Raw genomic sequence first — 17,154 nt, forward strand, 5'->3', positions numbered from 1 at the left:
CACACTGTTTTCAGCTGAGCCCAGGAGAACCACCTGGTATGGAAAAGTGTTGCAATGCTGGCTTCCAAGTTCATCCTACTTTTATGTTTTGCTGGGCCAATTTATCTAGACAAACTTTTGAGTTATGTAGCATCGTTAACAGTCTGTAATCAAGCAGTTCTAGGCCAAATGCTCTTTGGATAGTACGTTTGGCCATCATTACTTTTCCTCAACCTTTGCTTTACGTAGAGTCAATGACCTACTTCCTTATTCTGCCTGACAAAGGACTTTGTTTTTTGTTGGCTTATTCTAATTATTTATTTTCATATGCCTGTATTTCCCTGTGCTCCCAGCTATTAATAGTCTGGTCCTATCAGTAAGCCGTTTATGATGATTATCATCATCATTTCAATTTCTATCCCCCACTTTCTCCCAAAAAAGCCAAGGGCAGCAAACAAAATGGCAAAACAGTACAGTTTTTGAAAAACAAAAACAAAAATTCTGAAAATGATTCCCAAGTGCTCTTAGAGGTGGGATTTATCCAAATCTCATGTATATCTTGCAGACCATGGCGTGTTCTTGTTTTCCCTAATCAGTAAGTGCTAGAGCTCATTGCAATGGCAGAGCATCTGTTTTGCATGTAGAAGATCCTGGGTTCAATTCCCAGCATCTCCAGGCAGGTCTGGGAATTTGTTCCAGTCTGAAATCATGGAGAGCTGTCAGTGTGGACAATGCTGAGCTAGAGAGCCCAATGGTCTGACTCTGTATGAAGCAGCTTCCTAATCTCCTAAAACTGCATATGAATATCTATGGCTGGAGTGAGGTATGTCTATGGCCTTCAGGCCTTTCTCTCTCTGGTCCTGGGCCCTCCCCAAACCATGCACCCCCAAGTGCTATTCTGTGCCCTCCTACTATGTGCTTTCGCCTAGTCAGAATGTGCCATTGAACTGCAGGAATGCCTTTTGCATTTGTGGCTAGAGAGACACATAAGAGGGGTGTAGAAATCTGGCTTTTGCATTGCTGGCATGTAACCCACTGTGCGAAGATGAGTCACACATCACATGTCCTGGCCCTCTTTTGCCCCTGGCCCCACCAACTATTAACATAGTTGGCCCTTGGGAGGTTGCCTGGCAAGGGAATGGGTCCCTCTGGCTGAAGAAGTGTGCCCCTCTCTAACCTAAGGGGATGGTAGTTGGCAACGCTCTCTCTTGGGTGTAGGTTCCACCAGCTTCAGCACTCAGGTCTGGAAAAGCAGCTGCAGTTTTCTATAATTTTGTGTTGCAAAAGGGCAAGTGCACAGCTTTCAGATAACTCTTAGTTGTTGAAGGGAAGCAAAAGGATCCTAAAGTAAAGGAACAGTTCTATAATGAGTGGAGATACCTTTGCTTCTGGCCTCTAGAGCTCCACAACAACACTCCTGCTCTTAGGCTTCTTTTTAAAAAACCACTCCTAAAAGTTACAAAATGACACAGGTGTGCCTGCATGCAGGAACTCACACAAACACACCCCACTGCTTGCTATTGATGTCGCCAGCTCTCAGGTATCATACAACTGCATTTTGCACAGCATGCAAGCAGCTTGAGTAAGAAATGTCTTCTCCCCTGAGGAACAAAAATATTACCGTTTGGAGTGCTGGGGAAAAAATGGGACATCCATGCAGTGAAGGGAAAGACCCTACAAGAAATTACTGCGTTAACTGTATGGGTGCAGGGGGAGCTCCTCTGCTAAGGCTGTTGTAATGTGCCCTCCCTTGCGTGCATTGAATAAAAGAAAATAAAAAGATTTCCTGAAGGGTTGTTCAAGGGCACCTGCAAGAGCTGGATAGAGGAAAATGCAATTTATTTGGAGAGAGCCCTCCCTTCCCTGTGAATGCTTTAAGGGATTAACTAGGTTAGGATTAAATTACTATACTTGGTCATCAGGATCCTGTAGAGTTGCATTGCTATGTGTGCCTTTGATGTCAGTTCTCTGTTTTGCCTCCCATTGTAAAAAGCAGCAGCCCCCAGTGGCTGGGAATTTGCAAGGGAAGGGTGATGGAAAGAAGGGCTTCCCGGAAGTCTTTGGTAAAGGCTCTAAAACCCCTTCTTTCAAACATGGGTAGATATATTAGTGCTTCAGAGCATGAGCAGAGTGTCTTTCCATCCCTACTCTTGAGGCAGGGGTACAGGCTATTGGCCCATGTGTGCACTTTATACTTTGGAGGGGAGTTGTGCTCTTTTGCTAGAGGCATTTGAGCATAGGCTGGACAGCCACTTGTCAGGGTGCTGCAGCAGCATCCTCTATGAGAGGCCTTCTACTGGGCAGCGGGTTGAAGTAGATGACCTCTGGAGGTCCCTTCAAGCTCTGTGATTCTCCCGAGTAGCTGCAGCCAGCTGCCCCACATCTATATGGCATCCAGGGACCTGAAGATGTGCTCTCTCTCCCCCCCCTTTGAGCCTTGGTGTTCCCTTTTCAACATACTGATTTCTTGGTGTTCCCCTCTCTATATATAGAGCTCCACTCATGTACAAAATTTTCAGTTTGTTCCTGATTGAACCCTGAAGAGGGTGAAGGGGACACTGGCTATTTAAGAGCAGCCCCACTAGATCTCATCAAAGTTCCACCTAGTCCCTCCCATCCCCTTCCACAGTGCGATTGGAAGGTCAGCAATTCGAATCTGCGCGATGGGGTGAGCTCTCATCGCTCTGTCCCAGCTTCTGCCAACCTAGCAGTTCGAATGCATGCCAGTGCACGTAGATAAATAGGTACCACTGCAGTGGGAAGGTAAATGGTGTTTCTGTGTGCTCTGGCACTCATCACGGTCCTCTGTGCTCCAGTAGTGGTTCAGTCATGCTCGCCACATGACCTGGAAAGCTGTCTGTGGACAAATGCAGGCTCCCTTGGCCTGAAAAGCGAGATGAGCGCAACACCCCATAGTCGCCTTTGACTGGACCAACTGTCCATGGGTCGTTTACCTTTTTATCTTACCCACTCCCTTCCACAGTGACCAATTGGATGCATTTTCTTTTTTAAGTCGCTTTCTGGATGTGCTTGGAGACATTTTTTAAAAATGGCACTCTCTGCATGCACCCAGAGGCGTTTTTTAAAATAAAAGGCAACTTTCTGCGTGCTCTCAGGGGCACTTTTTAGTAGCCGCATGCGCTCAGAGGCCCTTTTTTTTTTTTTTTTACAAAGCCACTCTCTGCATGCGCTCAGAAGCACTGCTTCGAAGCACTTCAGGGCAGAGGTTTGGCGTTGAACCTCTGTGCCAGAGCTAAGCCTAGCGTGGGAGAGGGCGCCCTCGGCTTTTTTGTCCTCCGCAGGGCGGAGCCGGGCGCGGGCCCGCGGGGCGTGTCTCCCCACCTCCTGGCCGCACCTGGCCCTCTATAGGCTGCGGCTGCGGGGCTCCCTCCTCGGCGGGCTGGGCTGGAGGGATGACAAAGCAGCCGTGGCGGCGGCCAGCCCAGCTCAGCCCTCCCCTTCCTTGTCCTCTTCCTCAGGCTGCCCAGCAGCGCCGCTGTTATGGCAACCAGCCCGCCTCGCCGGAGGAGCCGATGATGGAGCAGCGGCCATGGCCCGAGCGGCGGCAGGAGCAGCGGCGGCGGGAACCGAGGGCGGCGGCGGCGGCGGCGGGAGCGGCGCGGGGGCCGCGGTGGCGGCGTCCGAGGAGCGGCCGTCGGGGGAGCCGGCGGAGCTGTCCCTGGAGGAGGTGCTGAAGTCTTACGAGCAGCCCATCAACGAGGAGCAGGCCTGGGCCGTGTGCTTCCAGTGCTGCCGCGGGCTGCTGCAGCCCGGCCCCGTCGAGGAAGGCGCGCCCGAGCAGGAGGCGCGCCGCTGGGGGCCCGCCGGGCGCATCCGCGACACCGCCGACATCCGCCTGCACCGGGACGGCGCCGTCTCCGCCTGCGGAGAGTACGGCGTGGCCGGTGAGTGGGGCGCGAGCCGGGCGGCACCACGGAGCCGGGCCGAACGACCCACAAGGGCGGCGGCGGCGGGGCTGGAGCGAGGGGAGCGGCCCCCCCCCGGACTCGGGCAAAGCAACCTTCTTGTCGGTTTTTGCTGGGCTGTCCGGGAAAAAGCTTCAGGGACGGAGGCTCTTTGGAGGGACTGCGGCTGAGCGCTCGGCCCCTCCCCCGTCTTCTCAGCCCGCAGGGATTAAGTTGGGGGGGGGTGAGCTTTTAGCTAAGAGCTAAACGCACCGCGAGTGCTGGGGGGGGGGGGGAGAGAAGCAAAGAGGGCTTCTGTGTCCCGCAGTCCCGTAGCCACCCCCCTCTTCACCTGCTGGTCCCTACCTGAGAGGCTAGTGGGCGGGTGTGTCCAGAGCTCTAGACATAACGGGAGGTGGGGGGGGGACGATTCCTTGGCAAGGGAAGAGCCAGCAACTGAACTGCCGGGCTAATACCCTCCGTTCCTTCTACCCTCATTTCCTTAAAAAGAAAAAAAAGGCTGGAAGTATTCATTGGTGATTTGCTTTTGTGATTCCTGTTTTAGAATCTACTAATATAATAGTGAAGCCCTCCAAGTACATCTAAGCAGGAAACAAATATATTGGGGGGGATAACTTTTGGTGTGCAGAGGTAGATTTAAGGTGTGTGTGGGTGTGTGTGTGTGTGTTTCCTTTCTGAGCCTGAGATGTGTTCCAGAAGTAAACAAAAAAGTGTTATGGTGGGAAGTGAAATCTTGCTTCAGCCAGATAAGGGGCATGTAAAGACTCTCCATTAAAAAACCTGGACTTCTTGTTTCTGAAGGGCAAAAGGTTTTAACAATTTGGTTGGTTCTGAATATCCCAAGGGAAGAACTGGAGGTGAATTGTGGCTGGGGCCAGCCTCTCCCCATGTGCTGACTTAAAGCTGTTTTCTTGGAGCCTGAAAGCAGCCTGTTCCCAAGTAGACAGAGGGAATCCTAAAGGCATCAATCTGTCAGATGTGATGGCATTTGAGGACGTCCTGTTTTGTAGGAGTTGGTCTCTGTGCATTTTGTGTTCCTGCTGATCCTTGCATATAAACAGACAAAACTTAATTCTTTGCAAAGGAAATTGAGAAGCAGAGAAGAATTAATTCAGGTTAAGTAAGCTGAAGGAACTGTTTTCTACATGCTCTCACTTCTGTGAATCAAAAGATTGTGTGTGTGTGGTCTCCACTTGAAGGTGAAAGGCACTTAAACTGCAGGAAGATAGATACAATATCATCATGCTTTAAAACCAAACCAAACAAGCCTCCTAATGGAAGACCCGCCATGTATGTTGCGATTGCCTTAAGCACTGCAAGGCTGTCCCAGGGCCAGCGCTAACATGAGGGAAGATGAAGCAACTACCGCAGGTGGTAAATGCTATGGAGTGGGTGGGGAGTGGGCAGAACTGTGTGTGCCCTACAGCCTGCTTAAACTAACCTGCTGCCTTTGAGTGCAATTGTGGAAATCTAAGAAAGCTGTCAGTCTGGTTGACTTTTGTACGTGGGGGCGGGGAGGTGCAATCCTGGCCATCTCAGGCAGCAAAATGCCTTGGACCGCCCACACGTTGCTGTAGAAGAACATTTTCCTTTTTAAAAGTTTTAACACTGTTTTATTTGGAAATTAAAGCTATACGTATTGTGATAACATGACAATATAGCAGCATATTAACAAATCCTTATCCAAATTAATTATATAATTTTATTATGTGTTACCCAACCTATTTGCATGCTTTTCTTTTAAAACAAACCTCTTTCCTGCCCCACCCCTCCCCCACTTGCCTGCTGTCACGCAAGTCCAAAGTCTAAGCTTCCCTGTGCACCTGCAAACTGGGTGGGGATCCTGGATTGTAGTAGGTCCTGGATTATCTTTCATGTGTGAGCAAAGAGATCAAAGTATCTCCCAAGGACACACTTCACATCCTTGGTATGTTTATGATGTGTGTAATTACACCAACGACCAATTTGCAGCGTGTTCTCATGTGCTAGCGTAAACAGAAGCCATTGAGTGCTTGAGTCACGCTGCTTGCCTTCATCATTTAGTACATCCATGCAAGGCAGGTGTAGATGTTTAAGAGCTATACATTCTGCCTTGTTGTCTGTCTCCAGGGTAGGGAAGTGTTTTGGCCCCAAGGGGTGAGCCAGGCCCTGTGTGGCCTCAGGGACATCAGTGTTTGGGTGCTTAGCATCTCACAGTTACCAGCCACACAGCAGGTGATGAGAGAATTGTGTATTGAATCACTGCAAAGCTGCTCCCTTTGTGGCTTCTCTGAAATGCAGCAGAGGAAACGTTCCCACCAGCGATGCACATAACTAATGCACACACACATTCATTTATGCTCTTGCATGCATCTCAAGGCTTGGGACAGGCAGGAAGAGCTGCAGTAGACATTTTACCTGTAAACCCACAGAAGGGTTTTGGGAATCAAATGTGAAAGCTACAATACGTATAAAACATTAAAAACAACACGATATGAAAGCTATCAGACCTAAAAGAGACAGGATGTGTGAGACATGAAAGTGGCATGAAAGGGAATTAAAAAGCCCAGGGGGAAAGGGGGGGGGCTTTGACTGGCAGCACTGAAATGATGTCAGTGAAGCCTGTGGAGAGCATTGCACAGTCAGGAGGCCACCAGCAAGAAGGCCCTTTCCCCTGCAGCCTGTTGACACACCTTAGATGATGGGGCAGCCAAAGGACAGCCTCTGCTGAAGGTCTTAGAGGAGGGTATCTAGTGTGGTGTCCTCCAAATGTTGTGGGACTTAAACTCTAAGCAGCCAGCTGACCAATGATCAGAGCTGATGGGAGCTGTAGTCCAACATCTGGAGCACCACAGGTTCCCAATTCCTGTCTTGGAGTATGGGCAGGCAGGTGTTGAGATGAGGGTTTAGACTACAACTCCCATCACCCCATCCATTGTCTGCTGACTGAGGTTGATAACAGTTGCAGTCCAAAAATTCTGGAGGGCACCAGGTTAGTGATGAATGATGTTGGATTTACCAGTGAAATGAATGGAGGAAACTGACATGCATGTACCCTGGGTTCTCTTTCAGCTGCTTATCTCTCTCAATGGAAAAAAAAAATGCACTTCTTGCCTAGTTCAAACAAGCTGGGGACTTACAGGTTCTGGGCAGGTTGGCATCCTGCCATGTTTCCTGTTGGAGGCAAATTGCTGCTCTTATATGAAATTCAACAAAACCAAGGAGGTTCCATCTCCTCAAACAGCTACTGCTCTTTATCTCAGCCATGCCAGTAATTATTTATATTTTTGAAGAATGTGTCTCCAGCTATCAGGCAGCAACTTGTTCCTTTGGGCATCCTGAGTTCTTACGTTGTTAACTTGGTGTTCTCAGCCCATAAGCAGAGGGTCTCTAATGAAGCTGAATGTTGGAAGATTCGAAACAGACAAAAGGAAGTGCCTCTTCACACAGCACATGGTTAAATAATGGAAATCGCTCCCACCAAGGGCAACAATGGCCACCAACTTGGATGACTTTGAAAGAGGATTAGACAAATTCATAGATGTAAAGACTATCAATGCCTGTTAGTCACGATGGCTATGTTCTGCTTGCACTCTTGGTGGGTGCAGTATTGCTCTAGATACCAGTTGTTGGGAATCACAAGTTGTGAGGCTGCTATTGCACTCAGGTCCTGCTTATAAGCTTCCCAGAAGCATCAGCCTGGCCACTGTGAGAACAGGATACTGGATTAGGCGGGCTATTGCCCTGATCCAGCAGGATCTTATTATGTTCTTATGTGTGCGCTGCACATATATATACTTACCACCCCCTCGGTTCCCTTTATGCATCGGATGAATCCTGTTGTCCACAAAAGCTCTTGACTTCACAGCTTTATTCTGTGCACTGTTCCACGAAGCTCCATTCCCCACTTAAGGTGAATGGAAACAAGAGACAGGATGAGCATGTCTGTCTGACACTCATGTGCTTTGTACGGAGCTTGTGTCAAGAGGGAAGGGCCATGGCTCAGTGGAAGAACATCTGCCTTGCATGCAGAAGGCCCCAGGTCCCATCCTCTCCCCACCATCCCCAGGTAGGGCTGGGAATGTCTTCTGCCTGAAACCCCGGAGAACCAGGTGTATGTAGATTATCCTGAGCTAGATGGACCAATGCCATGGTCTGATTCAGCATAAGGCAGCTTCCTAAGAGTAATTCACAAAGAATTGAGGCAGCAATATCATGACTTCCTCTGTGTGTATGTGTGTGTTTGTTTGTTTGTGTGTGTGTGTGTGTTTGTGTGTGTGTGTGTATGTATGTCCCTTTTGTGTGTGACTCTCCTGTTGCGCAGCTGAAGAAATGAGGATGTGCCTACATGCAAAGAATTGAGATGTTCTCAACTTCAAAGCCACTGTACTGTTGTCTAAATTTGACGACCTTATTGTCCTAAGCTTCATATATCTGAATCAGTTTGGCTGCTGCTACTTTACCAATCCTCACCAACAGGCACCGAAATCCTTTCCATTGTGCTCATCCCCCAGAAAGCACTTCACAATTCCCCCATGTTTTGACATCTCTCTGGCGTCTGCAAAGGCAGGTAGCAATTCTATTTCAAAATTCTAACTCTTTCCTGCTAATCCCAAGAGAATGAAATACTGGAAGGAATGCATGGGGAAGGTAATTGTTTTCTGTTTTGATGTTCTTTGTCATGTATGAAAACTCTGAAAGAATAAGAGATGCCTGGAGGGACAAAGCAGAATGGAACCTTTTGCCTTTGTCCTTGCAGGGGCTGCAGCTGGTTGCGTTGGAGTCTGCAGGAGTAGCTATTGCTGATCTGCTTGTTCTGATAATATTTACTTAGAAGCATTACACAGAGTGCCTTAAAAACTGGTCTGCCCGGTTCTGGGCTATACATAGCCTAGCCTATGATTGTCAGCAGCTACTAAAGGGTCACTGACTTCTTGACCTTCAACCAACGATGCAAAGCGAAGGTGACTCTTTTGGTGCATTTAAATCATTCCAGCCCAAGAGCTCTCTCTCTCTGCCCACAGGCACCACTGATGTTTTAGTGGGGAGGAGGCCAAGAATTGCATCAGTTTAATGGTCCCTGAAGGAACACAGTGATGAACAGTAGCAGTATATAGCAAGGAATCTTTGCTGCAGTAGAGAGAAGCTCAGTTCCTAGCATATTACTTTCCAGCATCCATGGTATCCTGAAAACCTTGCTTTATATAGCTAGGGGTGCTTCCAGAAGGACACTTCTTAAAAATCATATATGGGGAGTTCAGATCTGATTTCTATGTTTGTGTGTTGCACATTGCTTCCCACTATTTCCCATCCACATTAGAGCTTGATGGGATGTATCTGTGCTGAGCTGCTTTGCTCTTCCTCTCTGACATGTCTCCCCTGCCCTCCTCTACCTTTTCTGTTCTGAACATAAGAAGAGCCTGCTGGATCAGATCAGGGGCCCATCTAGTCCAGCATCCTGTTCTCACAGTAGCCAACCTGATGCCTGCAGAAAACCTGCAAGCAGGATCTGAGCAGAAGAGCATCTTCCCCTCCTGTGGTTTCTAGCAACTGTTACTTGGAAGCACTTCTGCCTCCAGCTGTGGAGGCAGAGCATAACCATCCTGGCTAGTATCCTCTGATAGCCCTCTCCTCCATGAATTTGTCTAATACTATTTGAGAGCCATTCAAGCTGGTGGACAACATCACTGCCTCCTGTGGGACCAAGTTCCTTAGTTTTAACTATGCACAGCATGAATAAGTCCTGACACTTTTGGGCACACCTGCAGGTATTTTTGCATCTGTGTGCAAATCAACCCACTGGAAGTCTGCAAGACCAAATGTAACCAGCCTTTAGGTATCACTCTTAACAGTACTGTAGTTAAAATGCAGACTTGTGCTTTTGAGGAGGGTGCAACTTTTCCCATTATTTAAAAAATAATCTTAATGGTGAACCCTTGCACAAGAACAATGTTTAGCTATATCAGTCTGCAGTTTGATTTGGTGAAGGTGTGATGGGCAAGCAATATCAAATAATAATAGTAATAATAATACCCAGTAGGCCTCTGTAACCATTAACAACACAACCACCTGTCTTCCTCAGCCTACCCCAAAAGAGAGCAGCAATTAAATACTGGAATGAAGAGTCTTGTGCAAGACCAGCACATAATTTTGCGAAGTGTTTTTAAATCTTGATGTATGGCACTTTCTGCTGCAATCCCCTGCATGATCTGTGTGGAGATTCTGAGAGAGCAGTTCCTCTGAAATTCAGAGGATTTCCTGTTGAAATCCAGGTGTGCTTTCAGTCTGTGGAATGTAGGCATGCTTGCAGATTGTGCTCACGTAAGGAGCAAATGGAAATAGGGGCATGGCCTTAGAAAAAGGCTACTCAAAGTGGTGGTCCACAGAATAGTGCCAGTCCATAAGCCATCAGCTGCCAGACTATGAAAACATCACAACGCAAGTTGGGTGAGATGCCCCAGGGACCAATATGGTGCTGGTTTCTGACACATTGGGGCGGGGGGTAGGAATTGCTGGTCTGCCACATCAGATAGTTTGAGAAGCAAGACTAAATTCTGTTACAAATGACTGGGTTGGTTCCCCACCCCTTATCTTTTTTCCTTTGTCCATCAGAGAGTTCTGTAAAGCTCTAAACCTTGCTTATATCTACTTCAACCTAATTTAAATATACTATTTACATACTGTCTCCTGCCCTTTTGAGACCAACAGAGAAACTGTAGTGACTGAATTTCCATGTTGGGGACATTTTAATGCCAAATGCAAAGAGAAATATTTCCTGCTTAGCCTCTGCAGTTCCTCTTTCAGGGACTGGTTGATAATGGAACTGGAGTCAAGGGTGAATTGTGATATATGAGAGATACTAGGAACTGAGAGAGGGGCAAATCCGTTCACCAGCTGACTTTGTGCCCCTTTTACAAGGATGCAAATCTGAGCTTCTGCTGCTACTTTCTTTCTTTCTGTGTCTGGGTTTTTTAAAAGTTCTTCTGCCACCGAATTGCTGTGTGGTGCTGCCTACGGAGATGTTTAGGAGATGCCTTAATTTCTCTGAAATGTCTCGGAGTTGCTGAGAATCTGCTGAGTCTGTTAGACTGCGCTTTGCTGATGCGGCTGCCCTAGCAAGTTATGCCTCTTTAACAGCTTTTGCTCCTGTTGTCCTGCTGATAAATGGAGTACAGGACACTTGCTCCATTCATGTGGCTGTATGAAGCCATCCTCTGCTTTCTTCCAATGCAAGGCTGCCAATCTGGTGCAGCTCCAGATATTTTGGAGTACGATTCCCATCAGCCCCAAGAAGGATGGGACCTGTGCAGTCCACATCTGGAGGGCACCATGTTGCATCCTAGAGGTAGGGCAACCTTCCCCAGCCTGGTGGTCTCCAGGTATTTCAGGCTACAGCTCCCACCTGCCCCAGCTAGGACAGCCATTTCCCACTATAATACCTCTCAGCTGTGATGGGAGTTGTCCAAAATATTTAGAGGGCACCAGCTTGGGGAAGCTTGTAGTATTTGCAAAATTTTGAGAGCATTGATTGTTGGCTATGGAAGTACCTCTAAATAGAGATGGCTTATTTGAGCCTTCTTTCCCCAGCACCTCTTGGACAGAGTGATGATGGGAAGAAATAACAATAGGCTATATTGTTCTGATTTATATCCTCGGACCTTTGCCCATAATATTCCTCAGAGCGGCTTACAATCCTTTTCAGTATACAGTAAAAACAACTTTTTGTTGTTGTAAGAAGCGCTGCCATCACTACCACCACCAGGACTACCCTTCCTCCACCACCTGCAACCAAACAAACCCCAAACCAGTCTAAACAGCATTGGGCAGCCCTGCAGAAAGCATCCTCGACCTCTGTTCTACGCATGCTAAGAGAGAAGGAGAGCTTCACCCTTCAGTGTCACTGGAGACTAGAGGCACTTGTGTGGGCCAGATTGACCTCTCTGCAGGGCAGCCTATAAGTGGCTCATTGATTGGGGAAATGGCAGGAAATGGGGGTCTGAGCTCCCTCGGGTCACAGGGGACATGACAGCAAAGTGGCTCTGAAGCACTGCGGACAATTATGGGAAATGGAGCAGGGGGAGCCTGGCTTAACTGCTTTATCCCTGCCTGGGAATGAAAACCTGCTCCATTTAGTGCTCTTCCTCTCCCCCCCCCAAAAAAAATAAGGCTCTGCATTCATAAATGGCAGGTTCTCTGAGGACTATGGTCCCCAAGTGGGTGAATTTAATGGCCTGCCTTTTCAGGGCTAATTTCTGTCTTGCCAAAGATGCACTTGGAAAAACACTTTCTGCCCCAGAGAGCCTCTTATTTGCCTTTTTGACTGTTGGTGCACCAGCTGCCACGTGTCTTTTTTCTGTTTTGTTTCTTTTCCAAACTCCCACCACTCGTGCATTTTTGCTTCTTTCCCTCCCACCTCTTAATATTTGGAGTTCACAGCCTGTCCCTTGCAGAAGAGGAGGAGGCTGCTGCTGCTGCTGTTCTTTTAATGTTCACAGGCAAACCCTGATTGTTCATGTTTCATGTATGCACTTGAGCCTGATCTACAGGTGCAGCAGACAGAGACTTTCAGCCATGCAGTCTTCCACCACCCCTTCTTTACCTGTGTGGCTCTCCATGATGATTCACTGCCAGCCAGCCAGGACTGAAGAAGGCAGTACTTAAAAGGCACATTTGGGCTTGGAGAAGGAGTAGTGTGTGCTGGTGTATAAAACAGAAAATCATCATCAGTACAATGACAAGCCATAGTTCTCCCTCACCATGGAGGGTAAAGCAATAATAAACAGGGGTTTGTAATTATTATAATACCTCAAGGCAGCTTACAGATAACATAGGAACAGCTAAAAACATAGCAGGGTGAGAGAGTCATTAAAAACATTTAAACACCAATAGAATAAAAACTATATAGGAACATAAAAGATTCTAAAGGAACAGGAAAAGAAAGATTTTTTTCCTGTCTGACCAATGAAAAGAGACTTGAGGGGAAACTGATGAGATCTCAAGTCCCCATAAAAATAGCTACTGGGAGTTAGTTTTTGTTTTAAACAGTTTCTGGAGAGAAGCATTGCTGGGCAGTTGGCTTGGATAGGGTTTCCCAGTCTTTAATCAGCTTGGGTTGGGACAGAAACTGTGGCTGTGGGGAAAGGGGAATACTACTCGTTGCCCTCTGACCCTAGGAGATGTGAGTGTTTTTTATGTCAGTGTGGTTCAGTCTGGCCTGCATCAGGTAATGTGTTGCATGCATGATGCTGAGTGGGCTTTCTGTGAGCACCCCAGTGCTGTAGCTGAGCCAGCCATTCATTTTCCTTGAGAGAGCTGTGGCTTTGGCACCACCTCACTTAATGCATTGAAATATTAATCTCTTACTCTTGGACTTGGTTCTTAAGCTGTCCTGTAGGCCTCTTTGGACAGTGTCTACAGCACCCTTTGAATTGCTGTCTGGTCTGTAGTAGCAGGGAATATGGACTCCTGCTTTGATAAGGGAAGGAGGCTGGGTTGGAATCCCACAAAGGTGCCCAGGTGAATCTGGGTCCTTTGAGTCTAGCCTTGCTCTTGTGGTTGGGAAGAGTGTGTGTGTAAGTGGGGCATGTGAACAACAAGGTGGTATAACAACCCCAACTTGACAATATGGGATATGGTTCCAAAAGGCAGCAATCTTAATGGTGTCATTTTCCTCTTGCAGAGCTCCCATTGACCTTGACACCCTCTGCTGAAGCACAGGTACGTTGTCGATTCCCTCCTAGGAAATAAGGGGTCACTGAAACTTGCCCCCGAAAGCCAGCATTATTGGATCATTCTGGTGACCTGCTAAAAAGCTTTTATCTCAGCATGTGGATGAAGTCATTCTGCCTTCAGCCAGTTGAAAGACAGCATAGATTTCAAGAGATCAGTGCTGAAAACCTCAGTCTGCTAAGAACATAAGAGCTCTGGAGCTGGATCAGGCGAAAGACCCCACCTTCTGGTATTATGAGAGAGGGAGAGATATGCCTTCTGCAGGCCATGCATTTCCTTTAAAAGCTCCTATCATGTCTTTCCAACGTTATGTGAATGAAAGCGCCTTAAAGTGGTGCAAACAGAACCCTTCTGATTCCGAGTGATTTCTGTGTGTCCTCCTCCTGAGAAGACCTCTGGGAGAGGCTCTTTCCTCTCCATTCCTCCCCCCCTTCCCAAACTCAAAGCAGCTGCAGCTCCACCATCAGCCCATCTCTCCTGGGTGCCTGTCGCCTTGGTAGCTAAGCCCAAGCAATGAATAATTCACAAATGCTGAAGCATAACTATATTTAATGGGCTGTCCCAGGCCAAATCAAGTCCCTCCTTGATCCCATTAGAAATGGCCAAAATGGTAGCTGGGAGACTGGAATAGTTTGGCTTCAGATGGGCCGGGAACCAGAAGCAGCCAGCAAGGGAGATCCTTCGGCAGGTGCTGTGCACCTGCTGGATCTGGTTTGGAGATCTTACAAGGGTGGAATTTAGGCCCTTTTAATCTCTTTGCACACCCTGAACATGTGTGTGTCCCTCTCCCTCTTTCCCCACGTTCTCCTCTTAGCCTCCACAGCTCAGCTCAACTTGACATGACACTATCTTTGTTTTTCTTCTATCAATGTACACCTCTTCCCTTTATGACTGCCCACCCCCCACTCACGTTTCCCACAGGGGAAGGAAGCCAGCTAACAGTGCAGCTTCTGTTTCTGCTCAGAGATTCTTGGCTCTCTACATCAACCCTGTTCCCTGCGGGGGGCTCGTGTTCCCCTTGACTTCTAGACAACGGAGCCCTGGCGTTCATGGTGCAGAGAGGAAGAGAAACAGGAGGGGAGCCAGAATGCACACCTTTGTCTGGGAAATAAAATGAATTGTTTTAAAATATCATTTCAGTAAATCTCCAATACCGTGGTATCTCAGGTTACATACACTTCAGGTTACAGATGCTTCAGGTTACAGACTCCGCTAACCCAGAAATAGTACCTTGGGTTAAGAACTTTGCTTCAGGATGAGAACAGAAATTGTGCTCTGGCTGTGGAGCGGCAGCAGCGGGAGGCCCCATTAGCTAAAGTGGTGCTTCAGGTTAAAAACAATTTCTTTTTTCTTTTTTTAAATAATATTTATTGCTTTTAAACCTTACAAGAAGAAAAAGAAAAAGAAAAAAAGCAGAAAAAACAAAAGAAAGAAAAAACAATACAATACAATATATAAACAATACACTACACAACATTAACGCATTAAACTAAACAAAACAGAACAAAAACAATTTAAAAACATACATCATACCATTTCAATGCCTTATCTTTCATTCCCTTGTTTCATTGACTTCCTCTCACCTCCCTTTTTGTATTCTACTTCTATTAATTGTTTCAGCAATTCCTTTCCATCTTTCACTATTTTCTGTCATATAAATATCTTAACTTATTTTAACCTTATTTTCCATTAATACTATGATACTTATTTATGCTTAACTCCTTATAAGACTTCTACTAAAGCCATATAATTTCATTCCAACATTTTTCTAACACTCATTAATTTCCCCGTATTTCTATAAATAAACTTTAAACTTTTTCCAATCTTTTTTCCAAACTTTTTTCCAAACTTTTTCCACCGTCTCTTCTCCCTGGTCTCGGATTCTGCCGTCTCTTCTCCCTGGTCTCGGATTCTGCCAGTCATTTCCGTCAATTCCATATAGTCCATCAACCTGGTGATCTTCTGTCCGAGCCTCTTAACTCTTTTCCAGGTCCCTTCTGCAAGTCTTCTTCATATTGATACATACACTTTACTTTGTCTTCTGCTGATCTTGTTCTTAATTTCCTTTCTTTGATGCTGAAGAGTAGGTCTCAGAGGAGCTCCAACATAGCAATGGTTTTATTCCTTCTCGACATGTCATCCACATCTCCGTGGTTAAGACTAAAATCCAAAAGATATTTCAGGACGTGTTTCAAAATCCCTCCAAATCTGAAGGTCCCCACAACTCCAATTTCCTCCTGACCCAGGTCCAGGTTTCAAGTTAAGAACAGACCTCCGGAACGAATTAAGTTCTTAACCTGAGGTACCACTGTAATACCAACAGTAACAGCAAGAACAGTATACAACACAATACCTGCAACTAAGTGTTGCAGTATATCTTCCCTCTCAAAATGAGTGCTCCTGTTCAGAGTTCCAGCCAGATACTGCCTCTGAGAAGGGCATCCCACTCCCCACCCCAGACATGGCACCCGGGGCGCACTGCCCCCCGCCCCCCTTGCGACTCCACTGGCTACATGTAGCCACATCTTCTGTTGATTTGTCTAATCCGCTATGAAAGCCATTCAAGTTGGTGGCCATCACTTAATCTTGTATCCTAATGGCACAATCTCACCTAAACAACCTTTTTGCCTTAACCACCTGCGTCTGTTTGCTTGCAGATGGTGCAGTCTCTCGGCTTTGCGATCTACCGAGCGCTGGACTGGGGTCTGGATGAGAATGAGGAACGGGAGCTCAGCCCTGAACTGGAGCGGCTTATTGACTTGATGGCCAACAGCGATTCAGAGGACAGTGGCTGTGCCACGGCAGATGAAGGCTATGGCGGGCAGGAGGAGGAAGAGGAGGCTGTGGCGGAGGGCACCCTGAGGGCCGTGTGCACCTTCAGCCAAGCCATGCGGCTATGTGCTATGCGCCTCACCCAGCCCCAGGAAGCTGAGGCCCACTACCAGGCTGTCTGCAGAGCCCTCTTCCTGGAGACGGTTGAACTGAAGGCTTTTCTGGCCAAGATTCGCGATGCCAAGGAGGTGAGCATTGCAGTGGGCTGTGTTGCTCTTGCCACATGGGCATTGATGGGAGGGCATGCATGGCAGCATCAGCGCTGCTTGACCCCAAGAAGGAGCATGCGTGCGCTTGTGACATGTTGTCTGCTTGCTAGGGGTGTCAGAGATTTCTGCTGGAAACAGAAACGGAAGTAGAAATGGTTGGTGTTCTCTTGTTTGTCCCATGCCTGGAATGGAAATCAAACTATGGCATAGAGTCTATATTCACTACTGGCACTTCCAGTCCACAAATGATGCATAGTCTATTATGTTGGGATACTGCCAGGGAGACAAAGGCCATCATGCAGCCTACACGTCTTCTCCAGACGGTCTCTCGGTCCCCCATAGAACAGCATCAGTCAATTAGCGACATGAGCTTCAGACACATTCCAGGACTTGTGCACGCCCTTTTAGCAGAGATTCCACAACGGAAGATTCACCCAGGAGAGCATAATTACAGCTTTATTCAACGTTGGTCAGAACAAAGGAAAAACATGACTGCTTGC

General features: G+C 47.3%; 1 protein-coding gene across 3 annotated transcripts in view; it reads left to right on the forward strand.

Moving 5' to 3' along the window:
- Positions 1 to 3,314: 3,314 nt before the first annotated feature.
- The window catches only part of SPIRE2 (spire type actin nucleation factor 2), a 28,236-nt gene continuing 14,396 nt past the window's right edge, over positions 3,315 to 17,154 (forward strand). For 2 of the 3 annotated variants that reach the window (XM_081871563.1, XM_081871564.1), the window contains exons 1-3: positions 3,415 to 3,884; positions 13,564 to 13,601; positions 16,271 to 16,633. In XM_081871563.1, the coding sequence (XP_081727689.1) occupies positions 3,530 to 3,884; positions 13,564 to 13,601; positions 16,271 to 16,633 (756 nt within the window). In that variant the 5' untranslated portion in view covers positions 3,415 to 3,529. Of the gene's footprint in view, positions 3,885 to 13,563; positions 13,602 to 16,270; positions 16,634 to 17,154 lie in introns of all 3 variants that reach the window. The other variant, XM_081871565.1, reaches the window with a different exon arrangement.

This window comes from Podarcis erhardii, assembly GCF_964252035.2.
Source record: "Podarcis erhardii genome assembly, chromosome: 7".
NCBI classification, from domain to species: domain Eukaryota; kingdom Metazoa; phylum Chordata; class Lepidosauria; order Squamata; family Lacertidae; genus Podarcis; species Podarcis erhardii.